At 38.1% G+C, this 21,749-nt stretch overlaps 1 protein-coding gene across 6 annotated transcripts in view; it reads right to left on the reverse strand.

Annotated features, from left to right (window-relative positions):
* The window catches only part of FOCAD (focadhesin), a 237,482-nt gene that overhangs the window by 26,103 nt on the left and 189,630 nt on the right, over nt 1–21,749 (reverse strand). For all 6 annotated transcript variants that reach the window (XM_074361508.1, XM_074361510.1, XM_010946018.3 and 3 more), the window contains 8 exons: nt 19,752–19,841; nt 13,579–13,726; nt 11,520–11,639; nt 9,976–10,098; nt 9,436–9,513; nt 8,715–8,786; nt 7,345–7,447; nt 5,399–5,479 (listed from right to left, as the gene is read on the reverse strand). In XM_074361508.1, the coding sequence (XP_074217609.1) occupies nt 5,399–5,479; nt 7,345–7,447; nt 8,715–8,786; nt 9,436–9,513; nt 9,976–10,098; nt 11,520–11,639; nt 13,579–13,726; nt 19,752–19,841 (815 nt within the window). The remainder of the gene's footprint in view (nt 1–5,398; nt 5,480–7,344; nt 7,448–8,714; nt 8,787–9,435; nt 9,514–9,975; nt 10,099–11,519; nt 11,640–13,578; nt 13,727–19,751; nt 19,842–21,749) is intronic.

A 21,749-nucleotide genomic window follows, 5' to 3' on the forward strand; every position in this document is an offset into this window, starting at 1 on the left:
TCAAAATAATGAATAATAAATAATTAAATACAATAGGAGTTTAGTAATCCATATTAAAAGAAAGAATGAAAGAAAGAAAGAACAGGAAAGGAAGGAGAAAGGAAAGAAGGGAAGGAAGGAAGGAAGCAAGAAAGAGAGGGAGGAGGCAGCTTTTCCTTATAGGAAAATGACTACTGAAAAACGTAAATGGAATAATGGAACTTTAAGAATCACCTTTTGGCAATGATCGTAGTAATAATTAATTCAGGCAAGAAAACATTAATGGATACCAAAACTAATGAGTGAAAATAGGATGAAAATGGGATATTTGTAAAGTTTCAAAACATCTCCACACAAAATATTTCTTGATGATAAAGGGAAAGAAGAAACTTTACAGAGGAGAAACCTGGAAGATACCACCTTATCCAATGATCAAAAGTAACATCACCGGTGGAGGAAGGTAGACACCAGGGACCTCCTGACGGGACATAGCGAGAAGAGCAGGGCTCCACACCTGTCATATTCTTGCCTAAGAACTACTGAGGCAACGTTCCAGACTGAAGGGGATTGAAGAGATGACAAGTAAGTGCACTGTGACATTCTGGATTAAATTCTTGTTCTGCTAAAGACACCATCTGGACTGTCAAATGAAACCTGAATAGGGTCTCTAGGTGAAAGAAATATAAAAGGTCTCTGGCTGTTTTCACTTTTTTGTAAGTTTTAAATTATTTTATTTTTAAAATTTTATTAAAAAAATTTAAACCTTTAATTTTTTTGCTTTTGATTTGGGACGGGTAATTAGGTTTGTTTGTTTGTTTGTTTGTTTATTTTAATGGAGGTAGGGGAGATTGAACCCAGAACCTCGCACATGACAAGCATGCATTCTACCACTGAGCTATATACCCCCCCAACCAGTTTTAAATTATTTTAAAATAAAAAGTTTAAAAGATTTTTAAAGAAACCACATCTCAAATTGTAAATGCATACAACAATCTTCATTGCTTCTGGCAATGAATGCAAATTAAAGCAGACTTAAGGTATCATTTTATAGTAGTCATTTTTTGCCTGGTTTTTATTGTAGTCATTTGTTTATCTATATGACGGTTTGCTTTGTAATATGATACCTAGAAAGGGTTTATTCTTTGTTTTCTAAGCACTGTTACATAAAGTGACTCATAAACTCATAATCCTTACAAAAACTCTAGAAAGAAGATTCAATTATTTTCTCCACTTTACAGAATCAATTGAGGCTTAGAGACTTAAGCAGCTTGCCTGAAGTGACACAGCCGGCAAGTGGAGTAGGTGGGATATGAACTCCGGCGGTCTGGCTCCCAGGCTTTTAACCTCTCTGATACACTGCTTCGCATTTTCATACAGGACTGAGGTACCTAAATCTGGTACAATTCTTCTGAAGAGCAACAAGGCCATGCCATCCCTATAGTCATCAAATCCTCAGACTCTTGCCCACTAATGAACTGCTGAGAATTTAGCCTAAGGAAAGCTATGTGAAGAAGACAGAAAGCTACGTGCATAAAGATGTTCTCTATAATGGAAAGTTTTTAAATGACCAATAGGGAAATGGTTAATTATGATTCATCAACCCGATAGAATATTCTACAGTTGATCACTCAAAAATAATAATTATGGAGATACATGAAATATAGGGAAATGTTTATAATATTAAGTTAAAAAATGCAAAGTATAGGTATACTGGGATATGTGAAAATTGTGTGTGCATAAAGTCAACAAATTAAAGAGTAAAATTCAAAAATGATAATAGTTGTTAGAAAGTCATGGGATAATTGGTGACTTTTCCCTTTCAGATATTTTCATGGTTTTTACAACAAAAAATAGAAATCAAGTCCTTCCCAAACATATCCTATTAACAACTGTTCAGAAAGTGATGCAAGAATTCTTTTCATACTTCCACAACCCTCCTTCTGCGGGAGATGAGTGGTGATTATGTCCACTTACATGGAAACTTGTTAAATTTAAAAAACACAGACAATAAAATGATACACATTTTATGACTCAATAACACACACATCTAGGTCATATACTACAATATGTATTGAGGCTCTCTCTATCCAGGTGGTGAGATTATCAGGGGTTCTTTTTCTTCTTCTTTATACCATTTTTGAACTTAGTGTTATACAAATGTACTTGCTTCCAGTAATATTTTTTTAAAGAATTGTAGAGGTAAACTATGACTAAATTAAAATACTGAAACACTCTTTTGGCAACCAACTCCAAAATTTCATCAGAAAAATAGGACAGCTTTCTCAAATCATTTATTGTACACTCGGAGTTCACTAATTCTGCTTTTTTTTGTTGTTGTTGTTGTTTTTTAACGGAGCTGCTAGGGATTGAACCCAGGACCTAGAGCATGCTAAGCATGCACTCTACCACTGAGATATACATGCACTGCCCAATTCTGCTCTTTTGGCCAGACTCATCAACAATTATATCTCATGCTAAGAGTCCAGACGTGATCACTTGAGAATATACCGATGTATGGTTTATGCGTCAGCCCAATACTTATACACTCAAATCACTGACCAATGAATTCATATCAAGAAAGAAATGCCATTCATAATGACTTTATTATAAGGATTTAAATATACTTTCCTCAAGTAATACTTCTTATTGTAAACTTTAAAGCCTAATAGAAAAATAAAAGCTTAGAAAGTCACATTCCCCAGCAACACAATAAGAAAAATAATCCTGAATTATTAGGTAGAAATATCTAATGTTATCATCAAAAATAAATGATTATTTGAATAGAAAAGAATACTAAAAGTCAAAATTTAGAGGCCCTTAAGAGGAAAAAATAATTCCACGATAAGAGAAATCAGACTATAAGCAAATTTTAAGCTTAGCACAGCCAAAAAATATCCATAGGAACAGATTATGATGATGACAAAGGTTAAGGAATAAGAGATCTGCTAAAGGAAGGCCAGGGTTATTAGGGAAGAAAAGAAAATCTTATAGGGTATGGCCAAAAAAAAGTTATATTCAAAGCTATTAACTGAAGTCTTACAAAACTAGATGGAATTTCATCTATTTGGTGTGGTTTTTAAATGTAGGTTTGTATGAAGGCATGGATACTATGAACATCTGGTATGCTCTATGAGTATTAAAGTGAGTATCTAAACAAGAAAAGCCCTAAATATTAGAAAGCAGATTATTATATTCACTATGTCAAATCTGATTGGCTAGAACAGAGATCATGATGTCCAATCTCATCCTGACATAAGTGTGGATCAGGGATAACTCATCACATTTTTCTTCCTCTCACGAGTTATTAAATTGCACAGAGAGGCAAGGAAGCCATGCCATCCCTCAAGTTTTTCTCTTCTGCATGATCTTTATTCTCTCAAGCCATTTCTTCCTCAAAAGAGCTCACCAAAGTTGTCATCCTTCCTATCAGCAGCCCCTCTGGGCTCTAGTGAGTGACATCCAGACATTTAAACTCAAAAGCTGCTTCAGAAGGGAGTTATTAAAATTCAAATGAGCTGGGCATATTGAAGAAGAAAACACTCGTTTGCATGCACACCTCCGCATTTGGCCATCCCATTTAAACCCATAGAGCAGGGTCTGGTTTTGTTTTTGTAAATGGGCTTCCGAGGCGGAGGTCAGCCTCCCACGGCCCCCACTCCTCTGGGGTCATCATTAGTAATGTGTAAGGCTGAATAGATTTTTCTCTGAATCTAGTCTGCAAACCTGACAAGAAGGCAGCCCTCTCCCACAACCTGAAAATGCCAAAAATCTGATTGGTTCTATGGCATTCTTAAATACTTCATTTATTTGTTTTAAAACAGATTTCAGTAGGAGTGTACATATGTTTCTGATGTCAATTCCACCTGATTTTTCAGTTTTAGAGCAGAATATTTCCTGTTGTGCCATGACTGCGTAATCATAAAAATGTTACATTTAACCAAGAATTTCTTGCAAGATTCAGAGAAAATTAATTTCTGCCAAGAAATATGGATCTAAGGAGCCAAAAGGACATTTTATTCACTAGAAAAGAAGAAGTCTATCTTTAATTTGGTCTTAAGAATTTTAATGTTATTTCTCATGGAAATATCTCACAGTATCATTTAAAATCTTTTTAACGTATCAGTGAGCAAGTTAACAAAAAAAAGAGCAAAAATATTTATTCCTAGAATTATTCTAGCCATGGAAATTTTAGATGTTCCTCTAGTAAAACTTCAATTTCTTACTAATGAAGACATTTCCATTATGGAATCTACTTCAAGCAGACTTAATTTATGGCAATATAGACAATTAACTCCATATTATGTGTAATATATAACATGTTCATATATAAACATATCTTGTACCACAATGACATAACCTTGTACCAATTTTTACTGAGGATGTGCAAAAGCAGATTATACTAACTCATGACCCTAGGATAATAGCACAATTTCTAGAACTCCAGAAACTAAGGGAATTCATCTCTAAACTATGAAAGTAGTTTATAATCTGGAAGCTCCAAGGATTAATGTACCTAGTGGGAAATCAGACAACAGACATGACCTTTAATGTCCCTTCCAATGGTAAGATTTTGTTCTTCTATGACCTTCATTAATCAAACTTGCTTCCTCTAATGTCTTGATTTGTTTAAAAATATTTTTTTCCCCTAAAATTGGGATGGTCTTGTAATACAGGCACTGGTTTTGCCCAGACTGACATAACCAGCCCAAGGAAGAATGAAACTAGCAGACAACAATAAAAAAATATTACATTAAACTGGGTTCCTAAGCCAGGACATGTTCAGTTTGGATCAGTTTTTCCCTCAGAGCATGAAATGGTAGGTGTGTATCATTAAAGAGCATCTATTTAATAACTTATGTGGCATTACTTTGGCTCCAGTTACAAACAGAAGGCACTCAATCTCGGTCTTCAGGTTGCTTGTGCTCTAATGCGGTGGCCGCAACAAAGAATCACAAAAGGACAAATGTTGCAGAGAAAAAGAACACAAGCTGAAATTAAGAACTAGAGCCAGTGACCCCAACAACACAGTGATCACACAAGGTTCAGGGAGAAGACCTACTTTCAAGTCTGGTCCTGGAACACCAACTGCATCCAGGTGTGTGTTCTCTTTCCAGGTCAAACTCACACACTCACTTGAAACTGATGAGGAAAGTAATGTGTGCTCACACTTTCGAAAGGGCCAAGGAAGACCAAGGTGTCACATGCTCCCCATGTGATTCCGAGAGACTACACAGTGTGTATGTTTATGTACCACTTATTGTAGTTGGTCTCCATGTCATCTCTGGTGCAAAGATGCTCTAGCAGGAGAAACTATTCACTCCTTCAGATTTCTGCTGCTTTATTCTACAGAAGCAAGCTTAGGGCACATAAACTTAACAGGTAGAAAGAATGATAGAATTCAAGAAATGTGCTCACTTGCCTTTTTTCCCTCCTGTAATGAAGAAGCCAATGGCTGCTCTAATAAAACTGCTTTCAGGCAAATAGCTGTAGTCAGTCGGAACTGTGGAGACAGAAAATGATCAAATTAACCAGTGAACTTGGCGGGACTAATGAAGGAAAGATAATGATCTCATGCTGCCACATCAACCTAGAGACAAAGCGGAGATGTTTATGCCATTAATCTCAGAACAATACTCTGTGGTTGCAACTAATTCTATTAGATTAATTGACTGGCCTTGAAATAATCACTTAGGCTATGCAAGCAAACCCAAAATGGTGGTAAATCTAGAGGAGGCTGAAAAACCACAGAGGATGAAAATTTTACTGAAGTGGTTAAAATTTTTTTTTCCACTTTGGCAATTCAATAAGCCTCTATTCAGTGACCTCCTCAGAGTCAGCAAGGAGTCTGCTGGGCTTCTAGGCGGAGACCACCATTCTATGGGCTCTCAGGGCATCCTGAATCAGATATATGAACCATGGAAATATGTCAAACAGTATTAACAGCAGCCTGTCTCTTACTTCAGAAGGCAGGGACCTCTATGTGACCAGCACGTGAACATAACCAGCTATGTCTGCTGAGCTGGAACAGTGGAGCAGTGACATTTATGCTAGTTGAGTCCTGGGCGTTCCCTAGATTCTTTTCCTCCCAGTACCCCATAATTGTTTCATGAGATGGTTTTTACTACGATAAATGGCTCAGTTGGAAAATTCCATCAGAAACAAGTAGCTGTACTTTTCCAGACACACAGTCATTTGGCTCCAAAGAACCTGGGTGTAGGATGATTCACTACAATCTGACTTGAGTCCATGTGGGCCAGACCAGCTTCCCCATAACAATTAAAAGCCTTTGTCAAAAAAGCAAAAGCCTGACATAAACATGTCATTTTTCCAGGACATTGTGAGAGTGCTGCCCTTCAAAAATAGCATTACTGAGGGTTTCTAATATGACTAAGTGTTTTTTCCTATTTTAATATGACAGCTTCCAGTTGTCTAGAGTTCACGACGTTGGGAACGCTGTGGAACAATGTCCTGTTTCCGTAGCTAAAGGGTGACTGAAAGTGAGGGAGACAGTGATTACACTGGCCCATGTTCACAGTAACGTGGTCTGTCAGGGGACATGTGAAACTAGGTTTTAATGATGCATCTTTGGTACCTAAACCTCTCTGGCCTGGGTCCAAGAGAGCCAGTAGTCAAAATTCAGTAAAGAGCAAGGAGCAGACATAGGTCCCAGTGCATTACAGTGATGCCTTCCCCAGAAAATCTCCAAGTACAAATATAAATTAAGCACGTGAGAATTGCAAACATTTTTATTGCTTTTGTTAAAAAGCTGGAAATAGAAAAAGCCTTGTTGTGTTAAGACCTATGATTTTAATTCCAAGGCCGAAGAGCTGTACATCTTTAAAAGTACTTACCCCATTACTTTCTTAAAAGCAAGGGCCAGAAGAACTCCAGCCTCGTATGAAGAGTCTTTTAATGAAATATGAATATTATACAAACTATGATTACATCTCATAAAATAAAAAGAACTCTGTTCCAAGCTTCCAGGATTGGATACCTAGTTTCTGGATTTCTCACTAAACTTGTATGTCAAGTAATCCTTTTGAACCTTGGGTTCTTCATTTGGAAAATATGGGGTGAGACTCAGTGTCTAAACTGATCGCTAAGGAAGGCAAAGGAAGAGTGAAGAGAGCGTGGGTTTTGGCAGCTGACGGATCTGAGTTCCAGCCTCACATCTGCCACTTACTTCCATGTGACCCTGGGCAAGTCAGGAGACCTCTCCACAGCCCATGTTCCTCTGATGTAAAACGAGGACAGTAATACCCACTGCTGAGGGTGGCTGTGAAAATGAACGCTCTTAACAAAGCACATGGCCCCACGACAGCAATCCCTCCTTCCAGCTCCAGTGTTCTATGACTCCAGCCTTACCCGAGGTTCTACTTTGATTTGAGGACAGTGTAGACAGGTGAAGATGTCCTAGAAGCCAGACTGCATTTGACTGAAGACCAATCACCCCAGACACACTGATGACCTGTGGAGGAAATGTAACAGTTCAATGATGGGGCAAGATCCAAATTCCATTCAGGAAAAGGCCACTCAGAGAAGGTCACTAATCTTTTATGAGGTGATAGTTGGCTGGTAATGAGAAGTTCTATGACAAGATGGACTAGCACCTGTTTAGTATACTAAACGTGGGACACAGAAGTGATCAACAGTTGCTGAATGAATAAATGAATGAATGAATCAAATCTATCAGTCATGATAGGTACTAGTGGTTTCACTGAGTCAGACTGGTCTAAATGAATTTTCAAAAAATGGGAAAAGAAAACTCAAAAAGTAAAAAGAGGTGACAGTCGCTTAAGACTAAAGTAACTTTAAAAGTGGAAGGAGATACTATTTTGTTCTCTTCTTTAAATAATGCTCTATTACTGTTTTATCGTTTACAGATTTTCCCCCAAGTTACAACAGCTTAAGTTTCAGTGGAATTCTTTGAGAATATTTATATTCATATATGCAAAAGAGAGTTTCTTCTGGTCAGAGATTTACATTGGCTTTTAAAGGCATGTATTACTACAACTTCTTTAAGTGGTGGGTATTATAACCAGCTATATTTTGTAAGAATGGAAACAAGTATGCCAAGTGAAAAGCTTAGGATACAAAGTTCTATATACGGTAAGAATACAACTATGCAAAGAAAATAAGAATACTTTAAAAAGAAATATGACCAAATATCAGCAGCTGCTGCTTCAGGCTGGGAGGACCATCAGTGATATTTTTTCAGCTTCTTTCATTCTGTACTTTCAAAGTTTATGAAATGAACATCCTAATTTTTTTAAATAAAAATCTTAAAATATAAAATTCTCAGCAGACGAACATATTTGTTTTTTAGCAAGGATAGCGCTGACAAGGATGTACCCAAATACTTTATCCAGTGACATCTGAACTACTGCCTCTTGACCATTCTACTTAGGTATCTACCCTGCCCTTTGATTGTCTTCCATTCTGCCTTGTCCTGAGGGCCTGATGTTCTTAGCAGGATCAGGTTCTAATTTTTAAGGGAAACCACTGCCAACTTAAATTAACTCAAAAATGCCAATTTTCTTTTTTCTCCAGAAGAGTGCATGTTGGTCAGCGAATGCAAGGCCATAAACCTTTCTCAAATGCCCCTTGAACTGACCATGAATAACCAGAGATCTTCCCATTTTCTAACTCTAACAGTTTGTACCATAAAAGAGGAAAAAGACAACAAAGGGGAGTATCTGTTTTCTTACTGAAGGATTTTAAATTCGTCTTCTCACCTGAGTTAAAGTTCGGATGACTTCGTTAAGTCTGCCTTGAAAATGAGAGGACTGGATGGCTTCTGATTTCAGCTGAAGGGAAAAGGAGAAATACCCGCCCCACATCCCCACAAAAAGTAAATAATGATGTCCCAGTGTATGAGCTATCATCATCTAAGCATTGGAATACTTTATCACTATGTCCTTACATTTCAAAAACAAAAGCTTTGAGCTCCCTGAGGGCAGGACCCATGTTTTATTTAATCACTGACTTCCTAGCACCAGTTCAGTGCGGCAAGTAGCAGTCACTTAACAAACCTTCACTGTATGAACAAAGGAACTCCTTAGAATTATTTGTAAGTTTACACAAATATATGTCCACTGTGGAAAACATTTTAAAGTGGAAGCCTAATTACATGATATAAACTTAAACATTACAGATGCAAAATGGAGTTTCTTATGAATGATGTCTGAAATTTATGACCTAATCACTTCTCTCAGGCAGAGAACTTTGTGAAAAGTATGTAAGTTGACTAGGTTTAATTTCCTACAAACCAAATAAAATAAGGAACAAATCTCTATAGAAAGAATGCTTGGCCAGAGCAATTTTCCATACATAAAGGCGGGAGAAAGTCCAGTGTAATCATTTCCTTAGCGTACTGAAATCCTGGGTATCTCTTCTGGTTGTGACTATGTACACATTTAGGTTTCTTCCTCCACCCCAACCCCCCTTTTTTTTTACCTGCATTATCTCCCCTTCAGAGCCTACCAATGCCACCATGCCATGAAGAGCTGCCAAACAAAGCATTGTGGGAGAGCCCTGAAAACAAAGAATCAGAGTATGTCAAGAGGGAAACAGTCCTTGGGTTTGGATTCTATAAAAACTGTATCACAGAGAAACAAATGGTCAAAATGGTACTAAATTTGTAGGGTCAATGCAACCTGTGTCACTGAACCAAAGGCAGAGGACTTTGAATAAAGTAACAGGTTCCAGTTGTGAGATCATAGGTGGCTTCTCGTTGTTTTTTACTTTTCAAAACCACGGTGTTGTTTTACAATTAAAACACTGACAAATTATCTAGTTTAAAAAAAGAAAACTCTAATGGTTAACAGTATGTATCATTGATAAGGCGTTAAAAGTACATGTGTCTCTTTCATTTGAAATTGCCTACTCTTTTATAGTTAAGCTATATATATCTTAGCAGCACCTATAAATGGTCCAATAAAATAGTGCTTTCTCCTTTATAAAAGCATAAAATAACATGCAGGAGGTGTCTTCTACCTGGGCTAGGACAATTCTGATCCAAGCAGGGAGCAGTCTGTTGCCCAAGTCTTCAGCTTTTCCATGTCCACACACAGACAAACCATGAACGATGTTTCCTAACGCCAGGGCAAAACCTGAAGTCTATTAGAAACATATAAAAACAAGAGGTAAGAAACAAGAAGACTGGCCCCGGTCAGGAATATTCATACACAGCAACATCAGCACTCTAGGGACTCCCTTTCCAACAGCTGCCTGCAAGTCAGAGATTTGCAGATTTTTAAAATTTAGACTTTAGTTTGCAACAGAAACTTCAGTCTAATTGCAAGGAATTCAGCTTCAGTGAGTGGTTTATTTTAGGTAAAGAATACTGCACTATTGAGTGACTTGGGAAAAAAATCCAAATTCCAACAAGGGGTTAGGGTGAAAATACCAAGTTAAATCACACAAGTCCAGTCAACTCCCAAACAAATGCCCTGTGATGAGCACATGCAAACTTGTACATTCTGGTGTTTGCAAAATCTACTCTGAATGTAAGTGAGCAGACATATAACCATAAAATAGTAACAATACAATACAACATAAGCTTAAAACCTGAACTGAATCCTGCAATAACTCACTATGGCCAGTATTAAGACTTTGGAGAAATTGAAGGGAAAAAAATGACCAAGCAAACAAAATATAAATGGTGAAATTCAGAGCATGTGTAATCAGAGGGAACATTTTTTTTTCAGTTTTTAAAAATTGTGGTAAAATACACATATCATAAAATTTACCATCTTAACCATTTTTAAATGCACAGTTTAGTGGTAAGAAGTACATTTATATTGTGCAACCATCACTACCATCTGCATCTTTTCATCTTGCAAAACTGAAACTCTGTACCCACTGAACAATAACTACACATTCCCGCTTCCCCACCTCCTGGCAACCACCATTCTACTTTCTTTCTCTATGCTTTTGACTATTCTAAACACCTCATATAAGAAGAATCATACCGAATTTGCCTTTTTGTGATGGGCCTAATTCACTTAGCATAATGTCCTCGAGGTTATCTGTGTCATAGCATATGTCAGAATTTCCTTCCTTTTTAAGGCTGACTAATATTTCAGAGGGAACATTGTAAGGGTATTTCATTTAATCAGCAGGTATCTAAATTCTCCTATATATTCAGTCATGAGCCAAGAGTCTCTGCCTTGAATTTGCTGAGGTTTTACTTTATCAGATTACTCTACGTATTCTTATCTTTACAAATTTTTGTCTCTAGCTCTACATGACTCTTACATTCCCTGGCCATGTGTTTTAAGATTTTATAAATACGGAGCAATAGTTGGAGAGAGAGAAAAGACTTTTTGTATTCAGACCAAAGAAAAAAAAATCTATAGGGGATAAAGAGAGAAAAAGATGTCTGTGGCCACTGACCATCCCTGTGAGAGAAGAGTTAGATGTTCCTCAGTTCTGGGCACAAAAAATCTCTCGCTATAGTCTCATTCAGAGTAAACCAAAATCAGGACTTTGCAGCAAGCTGAGACCCACAGAGAGAGAACTAGGGCACACATTCTGACCTGCTGGTTGTTCTCCACTAATAGTCGAAGCTTGTTCATAATATCTTCAGCCTCCGCAGCCTCGATGATCCCGGCACTGAATGCTGATGTACACACACAGCTCAGGGTATAGGCAAGAACCTGGGAAAAAAAACCGCAGAAGAATGTCTCTTCATGTGGGAAAATAAAAGAACATGATTTAGTTGACATAAATATTTTGACAAACTTATCCCTAGGATAAGGACTGGATTCAAATATACCTGTCACAGACCGGCCATTGCTCTGCAGCCTAACTTACATTACATTTCAGAACAATATTATGAAATGGGTGTCATTCTGCCAAGTTTATGGGTAGAAACTTTGAGTCTGAATGACACATAGCTAGCAAGTGACAGAGGCGAGATTCAAGCCCGGGTCTTTAGACTCCAAATCAATGAGTTCTCTCATCACCTCATGTCAGAAAACAGCATCCATACACTGCAGAAGCAGATTTTCCTCACTAGTAGATGCTACTAATGGTCATGTGCTCCGATCCAAGGCCAAACAGGAGAGGAAATTCTAAGCACTGAAACACTTTAAGATTCCCTAGTAGAAGTGGAGCATAATGGATGAGGAATGTCAGTTTTAGAGTCACATAAATTGTGTACAATAGAAATACTACTACTTACTTCACAGCACTGGTGTGATTTTAATAAGCAAATGAAAAATAAATGAATAAATGAACAAATTATGAATTAAAAAAAATATTGGGAGTAGAAACAGAACACTCAGGTGTTGACCCCAAGTTGACTACTGGCTGGCTGAGAAACTTTGGGCAAGTCTCTCAATCTATTTGCTCCCAGCTTCTTTTTTTTTTTTTTTTTTTTTTTTTATAACAAATCAAGGTTAATCATCTCTCCCTGGTACCCTGCATTTTCACGATGAATCCCTCTCTTACGAAGATGCTGTTAAGACAAAGTAGAAATTTTCACCTCCTAACTCTGGTTGATATGGCATGAAAAAAAGAAACGGTTTCAAGGTAGAAGTTGGAGAACAAAAATCCAAGGGGAGAAAAACAAAGCAAAACTGCTTGCTCAAGGCCTTTTAAATCAAAACATCAAGGCAGACAGATGCATCAATTATAAAAACCTTACATTCATTTATTAATCAAACTGTTCTCCACTGCAACATTTTCTCCTTTGGCTTCAAAAAAAAAATATGTACTTTCAAACTGCACACTGCACTGCTTTCAAAATGGAAATGTGGTGCATGTCTTAGAACAAAACTTCAACCCTCTGTGCCCCAAAGAAATTTACTGATTCAACAAGTCCTATTGCAGACAGCAGAGGAGCCGAGCAGGGAAACACAGCAGCCATTATGTGCTCATCAATAGCTCGTGGGCAGGCCAGGGGGGGAAACAGGATCTGCTCTAATGAGAGGCGGAATCTGGCCAGGCCAAGAGGCCGGCCCAGGCTTCTCCCAAAAAGCACAGGCGACGGGGTTTCACCTGGGGGCAGCAGAGACACATGCCTCAGATGACCCGCTCAGCACCGTCAATACACAGGCTGGGCCACAAGAACTGCAATTCTGCATCTTTTTTCGGCGCCATCACAGAAAAATCTTTTCATTAAGTGTGGTAAAGGGAATTTTCTCAATAATTTTTCATGCTAGCTGACATTAAAAAAAAAATCAAATGCCTTTTTGATCCGCAGTTTCTTAAGCTTATTCCTGGCTGTTTCTTAAAGTTATATTTGGCTTGAGCATAATTCTAAAAAAAAAAAATCTCCATTTAACCTTCCTCTAGAAATGGCAGCTCTTCCTAGAAACTGCCTTCTAGTGACGCTGAGTTTGGTTTTTGTAGTCACTGAAGGCTCTTATCTTACATGCCACATTTAAGTCTAAGTTGATTTAAACAGCTGTACCATTTGAAAACCTTAGGATCTAATATAGGTTGTCTGCCACTCAGATTTCCTCCTTAGCCCTGTTGAAATCGAGGCAGAATTTAATTTCAGAGTTACCAAGATATGAGAAGTAGAAAATAAGCAGCAACGGGAAAACAAAAGACAGCAGAGGGAAGACGACCGCAACCTTCGTCTCCTACCTCCTGAAACGTCCTGCTTTGGCTCCCACTGTCATCTAGGTACGCAGAGAGCTTCCGAAGTGAGGCTGCGACGTGAACCCGCGACTCCATTTGGCTGCTGTGGCTCATAAGGGACAGGACAAGTCCAACTCCCAATATACAGCCCGTGCTTGGAGGCCAAAAAAGAAGAGGAGTGAAAACCACGAGAAACCCATGCCATCCTTCTTCACTTAACATGGGAGTTAACAGGGCTCTACAACCGGAAGTGAGATGGCTGGATTCTAATTCTGCTGTCTGGTGTATAGGACTACCCCACCAACCCCCTACGAGTATACCCACCTTCCCTACGAAAGGAAAACTTAGTAACAAGACAGGTGTCCGTGGCCCTTGCTAATGCTGTGTACCCAATGGAGAAAACAAATACATGAAATAGTGAAAACAGAAGGAGGCATACAGAGCAATCAAACCAGCTCTAGCTCTGCACTTAGAGAAATGCCTGGTCCTCTCTCCACTGGCCCCCTACCCCTAACCATGTTGAGTGCACTATGATTAACTGCCTAAGGAGAGAAAAGGCTAAATTTCAGGATATGAGCTGAGGACATCTGACTAATAACAGGGGGGATGAATGCAAGGCATGGTTACGAGGTACTGCTAAGTGCCTCATGTTTCCTAGTCAACTTCAACAAGTGGAATTTCTTTCTCAAAGCAACTGTGTATTTGTTGGTGCACAATGACATTAATCCTCTTCTCCCCGCTGATCCCTCCAAGTACCACTGGGTCAGAAGAGAAAATGGACAAATGACAGGCTTGTCAAAAGTTACCCCACGTGACAATTCAATTGGAATCTTGGGCTTTGTGCTCCCATTCTCCTGAAAGAATACATATCCATTTAAAGAAAAGAATTGTTCTCCCAGAAAACTTCTACTTAGTATAATAAGATAATGCAGCTTGGTGGTAATTTTTCACTTTTTTGAAAAATGCTGATTTTTTTCAGAAAACATCCTCACTCTTGTTTGGCTTGCCTCTCCCCATGATATATGCTGCTTAAGAAGGCATTCCAGGGGCATTTCTCCAGTAACATATTTCAACGCCTGTATGTTATGGCATTTTGCTCTTATACAGTATCTACCTCCTTGGCTGGTGTCAAGACCTTCACATCATTTCTTGAACATGTTAGTTACTTCCCTCAACACCTCTGTGCAAATGGAACTTCCATATCTGATACGAGATACCCGAAAGGATGGAGAGGCTACAGGACTTGCTTAAGGTCAAGCAGAGAGTTTCCAGCAGAGCACAGGGACGGGGGTTTTTTGGTTTCCAGCTTTCTGTTCCAACTACCAAACCTCAGACCCCTCCGGGTGCCCTGCGTGATGCCATGATGGAATGCCTATGAGAAGGCAATGTGCCTCAAGCATGGTTTTTTAGGTTCTCTTGCAGAATAACTTGGCATTAGAAAATCCTATGTGAAGAAGCTATTGCAGTAATAATCCATCATTAGTCAGGCAGAACTGTTGTGCTAGCTTACAGGAATTTAACAGCAAGCTCAACTAGCACAATGCCTATTTCAACTGGTTAAATCAGCATCTAACATCTGAACACGGCATGCTTTTGAGACACATCACATTTCTGAAAGAGGAAAGGCTGCTCTTGATTAGAATGGATTTAAGTCTTCATTTTCATTTAGAATCTACAGGAAAGGTTTTTTGGCCATTTTTCTATATTGATGCACATAAAAACTTGAAATTAGTCCAAAGACTAAACAAATGTGATTAATACTTTGAAAAATTTAACTTTTGCTCCCTCTTTGACTATTTAACTGCTACCTATGCTTAGGATTTCAAATGTTACTTACTTCCTCAGGGACACCTTCCCTGGCCCAGCAGGGAACCCCTTTAGTATTTTTCCCATAGCACCAGGTACTAATTTACTTCAATTTTGTTTTCCTTTAGGTAATGTTAATGATGAACTCTGATGAGGATTTCTTGGGAGACTGTTTGACTACTGTCCACATCCTTCACTAGCCTGCAAGCTCCATGAGGATGGGTAGATAGGTACCTTTTCTGTTTTTCCTCACTGTAGTATTTGTGGCACCTGGTATACTGCTGGACAGGGACGGACATTGTCAGTATTTACTGAATGCTGAAGAACTGACCAAATGCAGTTTCAAGAAAGTCTAAAGTGGAGATAAGATCTATAGCGGAGGGAAAAAAACAAACAAACAAAAAAAGAATTCTCACGTTCAGTTGGAAGAAAAATTTATGACTAGTAAAACTCTCTGAATATATTACCCAAGATTCAATCAATAAAACTGAATTTCTATTTTTTCGCCAAACTAAGAGAGGGGGGCATCAGGTTTGTAAGGAAAAAAGATTCTTCTCAAAGCTAACTTGACTACTGGGGCTCATCTTTTTCAATAAATAGGCAGGTGTCTAAGTCATACATTTCTGGCTATTCTAGGCACAAAAAAAATCTCTACCCCTGGACTGAAGCTCCTCTTTTACCATCCGAAGACACATGGGTACAAAGGTCTAGAAAAAGACATCCCAGTTACTAGTTCACATTTACCTAGAAATGATCACAGCAGACTTATTCTTGGGCAAGGTGATCATTCACTAACAATTCTATTCATTGCTACAATGGTTGTTAGCTGACTGCTATATGAATGTATAATCTAACTAGATACAAACGGGTGTCAATATAACTATGTTAGACTGTATGCATCTATTGACCTTCTGATCTGTTTCCTTCTACTTTGTCTAATTTGTTCCAGCCTGTACCAAGTGTAATCCTAACACTTTATCCCTGATGTCTCCTTCTGATTTCCAAATCGTCTACATTTTAATGTGTTTATTTTTCTGTCCTTAGTCTTAAAGATTCTCCCAGGTGCTTAGTTTAGCATTTCTACACATTTACCTCATTCTAGCTTCACTGTTCTGCCTGTCCTAAACCAAGAATAACCTGGACTGAGATAGCTTTCACACCTTTCTGTCCACTGAAAACAAAAAGGAGTTACGTGTTGGTGTCTTGAACAGATGAAATGAATTATATTAGGTAAACAATTTGAGGTTTGGGAATTGCTAATATAAACCTTCTATAAGAATACTGACAAATGATAAAGAGAATTTGAGTTTTAAAAGGTTATGTCCCATTATGTCATTATTTATTTGAATCTCTTATCCAAGTGTATTAAAATATCGCCAGCAAAAAAAATTCTGAGACTTAAAAGCTATGCAATTCTGATATGTGTGTTGCTATATCAACTGAGACATGATATATTTTTCTAAAATTAACCAGAGATGAATCTTCAATTCCCTAGCTTATTGTAGGCTATTCTGCAGATTAAGTACTAGGTCATATAATAATTAGTCCTAATAATAGTTAACATCCGTATAGTGCTTTGCCCTTTACAAAGCGTTATACAAATGTTATCGTATTTGTAAAAGCTCAATAGTAATTAACCAACGCTCAGGCCATTGACGATAAGGGAATAGTAGGACTGCAATGGCACAATAAGCACCACGAGATGGCAGCAAAAGGTAAGTGATAGGACCACAAACACCGACCAGCCCAGGTGCTTGGTTCTCTCAGCAGGCACATGTCCATTAAATCAAGGAAGCGTGATGAATTTGCTCTGGGTGAATTCTATCACCTGAGGTAGCATGCTGCCAGATCTATTAACTACCTCTGGGTAACGCTTCCACTATTTCTCATGAAGGAGGACTGCCCCAGACCCCTGCAATCTCATTAGACTGGGGAATACTTTATGCCATGAACCAGGCATTCAGGTCTGGGCCTAGTTAGAATCTCTTTTTTGTTGTTGTTTTTAATGGTGAGCAACATCCACATGTCAGAAGAAAATAATAAACACCACAATGTCAAGTGTCAAATTGCTTTCTTTCTATTGAAATGTGTTCTCTGTGCTGTGCTATGCATGAGAAAGCAAGCTGGCTTTGAAGTCAGACAGACTAGCTTTCCCTTCTAGCTCTGCCACTTTGTGACCTTGAATCAATTTCCCATTTGAGACTGACTTTCTTTATCTAGAAACTGAAGTGATGCTGATTCCTGCTTTAGTATCAATATTTAGGTTGTAATCAGGGCTTAATTACATGAGAAACAGAAGTGAAGAGGCCCAACACAATATGGGGCTGCTCAGTAAGTATCAGTGGGACCTGAAACCAAAGACAGAACCACATAAGCACTGTAAGCACTGATGTCCACAAAGCATTAGGAAGGACAAAACACCAAGCTTCATCAACTGCAGGAAAATAGGAGTTTGGAGAGAATAGAGGGAGAGTTTCTTGAAGGACCTGAGCTTTTAATTGGCTCTGAAAGGCAAGCAAGATTTTACTAAATGGACAGGAAATTTCTGAGGACCCTATTCTACTTGGATCTGCAGGATTAATCCCCTGCGTAGGCCCACCTTTCCCTCTCCCAAACACAGTTGTTTATTAAGGAGTTAAGCCTCAAGAATGAAGGTAAGAATGAAGAAATAAGAATCTTATTAATATAAAAAGTTTATTTTAAAGTTAAATATGCTTAGACTTGTGAAGTTTTTAAATGCATTAATATCCATACTGTGGATAATTCAGCTATCCCCACAGTCCTCCTTACATTCAAACAACTTTCCTGCAAACTAATGGAGATAACACACGAGAGTCATTCCTGATTGTCCCAACTGGCTGGAAGTTTGTAGCATGTTAATCCAAATTTTTCTCCAACTTTATAATACCCTGGGCTACAGATATGCTAAACTCCTCTGGGGGAAGGTGGGAGAAAGAAGGGAGGGTTGAGGGGAGAGGGGAGAGGGGAAGGGAGAGAAACTTATCTTACTCCTTAGTTGTAAAAGGCAACACCACCAATACATGAATTAAGCTAAAAAATCGCAAGTCTTTATCGGACCCCAAAAACAGTTACATGACTATCCCTTCTATTAATCATTTTCTAAATTCAAGAGACTTCAGTCATGCCCCCAAACTCTTCCTCTACCCATATTCAAAGCCAAACCTGTAACATGTCATTTCATCTCAAAGTGTTCCGTGATAAACTGGGTGGGTGTCAGGGGTTCTTATCCAGTCTTAGGCTGCATGTGAAAGGTCTTGTAACTACCACCTACTAAGCAAAGATTTGACTTTATTTGATGAAATACTTGATATCTGCAGTAATTTTGCCATTTGCTCTTTTGTTAGCCTAAACTTAACAGGCTAGATGATATGAATGTAAATTTAGATCCCAAGTTCCCAAAGGCCAGAAATTTAAACACTGATTTTTTTTTCTTTTTTCTTTTTTTGGGGGGTGCAGTGGAGAACACTGATTTAACTCATATTTGACCAGTGGCCATAAGAGTACAAAGTAAATGAGTTAATAAATTGGAGGTCGGTGCTTATAATCTGTTGAGTTTCCTAGTGACTTCAACCCCAGAGGATTCAAACTGAGGTTCCAAAACATGGAATTCCAAAAAGGTACAATGCAGGTTCTCAGTGGAGTCAGCATCTCACGAAACCTAATAAAGCAGTATATTTTCTCACATAAGCCACATAGATAAATTGAAATATTCAGTGTCTCACTAAACTAGTATGTTTAACAGTTTTTTGAGGTATTCTTTTCTGATTATTCTTTTTTGTTTTTGTTTTTGTTTTTTTCATAACCAGAATGAGAAGATAAATTTTAAGATATTTAGTTTAACAGACAAAATGTTTGAAAAGCAGGATGTTTGTGGGGGGAGAGGGATCTACTGAACTTGTGGAGGCTGGGAAGCCTGGTATAACCTCTGTTTGTTTCCATTTGGATTCCTCAGACTGGATTTCAGAGGGAAATCTAAATCATGGGTCAAAGGTCCCTTTTGTCAAATCAAATTCAAAGAATAGTTTCAACAGATCTTTAAAAAGGTTGTCATACATACAAGTCCCCAGAAGGACACTTCATATGATAAGTACAAGACAGAATCTAAGGTATTGGCAACTCAGTGGCAGCCGCAAAGTGCAATTTGTTGCTTTATATGGGAACAAACTGTCCATTTCTGAAACTTGGTTTTCAGAACAAGTAAGCTTTAATTACAGATTTTTTTATTATTACTGAAAACTCTTTGCAAAGGAATTCAAGATCCAATCCTACAAATATTTCACCATGGAATGCAAACTTTGTGGCCAAGAAAGAACCAATCTGTGAGCATCAGAGAGGAAATGGAATAAACATACTTGTATTCAAGACTAGTGTCAAAGCAGCAATTTTCTAGGGCATCCAAAGACTTCATCACCAGAAGGTTCATCTGTTGACCAGATACATCACTGGGTAAAGACCAAGAGGGAAAAACGAATTATTTTAAATCATTCAACTGTCTAAAAGTATTTACTATGTAATATTTTGCTCTCAATATTTTATTGAAAATGCATTTCTTTAAAAAAAATGTAAGGAACAATTAACAGTATTGATGATTCACACATATTTTGTAGACAGAGAAAACCAGTCAGAGAATTTATTCAATAATTGGGTTTCTGAACATTATAATCACTTGCAAACCAATAAACCCTAAAACTGCTACTTTTGCATTTTCTCAGTTCATTAAAATTTTAAATCACAGAAAAATTAAAACCAAGCTCAGAATTCTAAAAAAAAATATTTCTAAGAAGGCTACAGTGATTTTCTTCAGAATATTTACTAGCCCATTAAGTTGATATTATCAATAATCATTCCAAATCTTTCTTGCGAAGACTATTGCTTCTGATTTCATGTCTCAAATGTTGAGGTTTTAAGTTCTATTCTTTTTTTTAATTTTTATTTTAAGGAGGAAAAAAACCCAGCCCTGTATTTTTTTCTGCCTTTATACAGTAATTGGTGTGGTTTTTGTGATAGTCTTGGTGAGAACTTTGACTTCTAGGGGAAAATAAAACTTAAAAGGTAGCTCTGTGTCTGTTTTTTCAGGCAGAGTTGTGGGTTTCATCACTGACACTTTATTATCAAGGGGTCCCTATATGTCACCTCTCCTGCCACTGCCTCAGACCATGCTGAGTGGAATGCAGCCCCAGGAATGCCAGCCAGCCAGAGAGCACTTTAAATAATATCTTCTCCAACCAAGACCATAGTGGTTTTGCCTGAGGTGAAGGATTACATTTTGCAATGAGAAAACACGCACACACAGGCACACACAGCTTTAATAGCTTTAACTAAATATGTCCTATTATAGTTGTTCTCTGGAGTAAAATATACCTAAATATCCTAAACAAATGCCGAAGACATCCTACGAGTATCCTCTGGGAGTTATGACAGAAGCAAGCTTTGGAATAAGATGCTTTTCTGAATAAACTCTAGACGGGAATTTAAATTCAGGAGACTTTTTCATAAGCCTTAGCCAAAAAAAAAAAAGGACGGATTGTCATAATTCTCTTCTATAAGGTGATTTTTCATTCTGCAGACCAACATATTGTCTTAATCCTGTTCTCCTAAGGAGCCATTTGGGGCCACTTATTTGATGTTATTGACTATTCAGAGGCAATAGCCCTCAAAACATTTACTTTAATTTTAGAAAAACAGAAACTTTACCCCAAAATGTCATTATCTGGTGACTCTGTCATTATCTAGTGAAATATTTATTAGTACCAAGAGGCAAATATTTCAGATTCCTCTGCTCCAAGAAATCAGGAAGGTGGGAACCCTGGATAATCACACTAATGGCTGCAGGACGAATACAGCAGGCATAAGGAGGAGAGCGCTATCAGATACCGGATCACTAGGGCAAAGGTAAAGCTTGCAGTTACTCTGAGGGCACTCTGCCCTGGGAAGAGCTTCCTGGCAGCCTCCCCCAAGGTTTCCTGCAGGTGCACAGCCAAGCAGAATAGATGGGGTAGAAGACAATCTAGGAACTGGGGACAAATGCTTTAGGTGAATCACCGTAGGTTTCTCCAGGTAGCACAATTAAATGAACCACAAATACAAGCTTGTCAAGCCCTAAAACCAGCAGCATCTCATCCTAAACTAATGAAGAAGGGAGCCAGAGCCAGCATAGGATGAAATGAGTTGCCTGGAGTTAAATTGCCATGGCTCATTTCTAGTTATAAAACATGTAGCTTGAAAAGAAACTGAAGAAAGAGCATGAACACAGATGGTGAAGAGACTGCCATTTGTAACAAAGCAGCAAAAGGAGAAAAATCACTTTCAAGTTAAAAGTCATTAAAAATACTTGTGTTCTGTCACACACA

This window comes from Camelus bactrianus, chromosome 4 (genome assembly GCF_048773025.1).
Source record: "Camelus bactrianus isolate YW-2024 breed Bactrian camel chromosome 4, ASM4877302v1, whole genome shotgun sequence".
Classification (NCBI taxonomy): Eukaryota; Metazoa; Chordata; class Mammalia; order Artiodactyla; family Camelidae; genus Camelus; species Camelus bactrianus.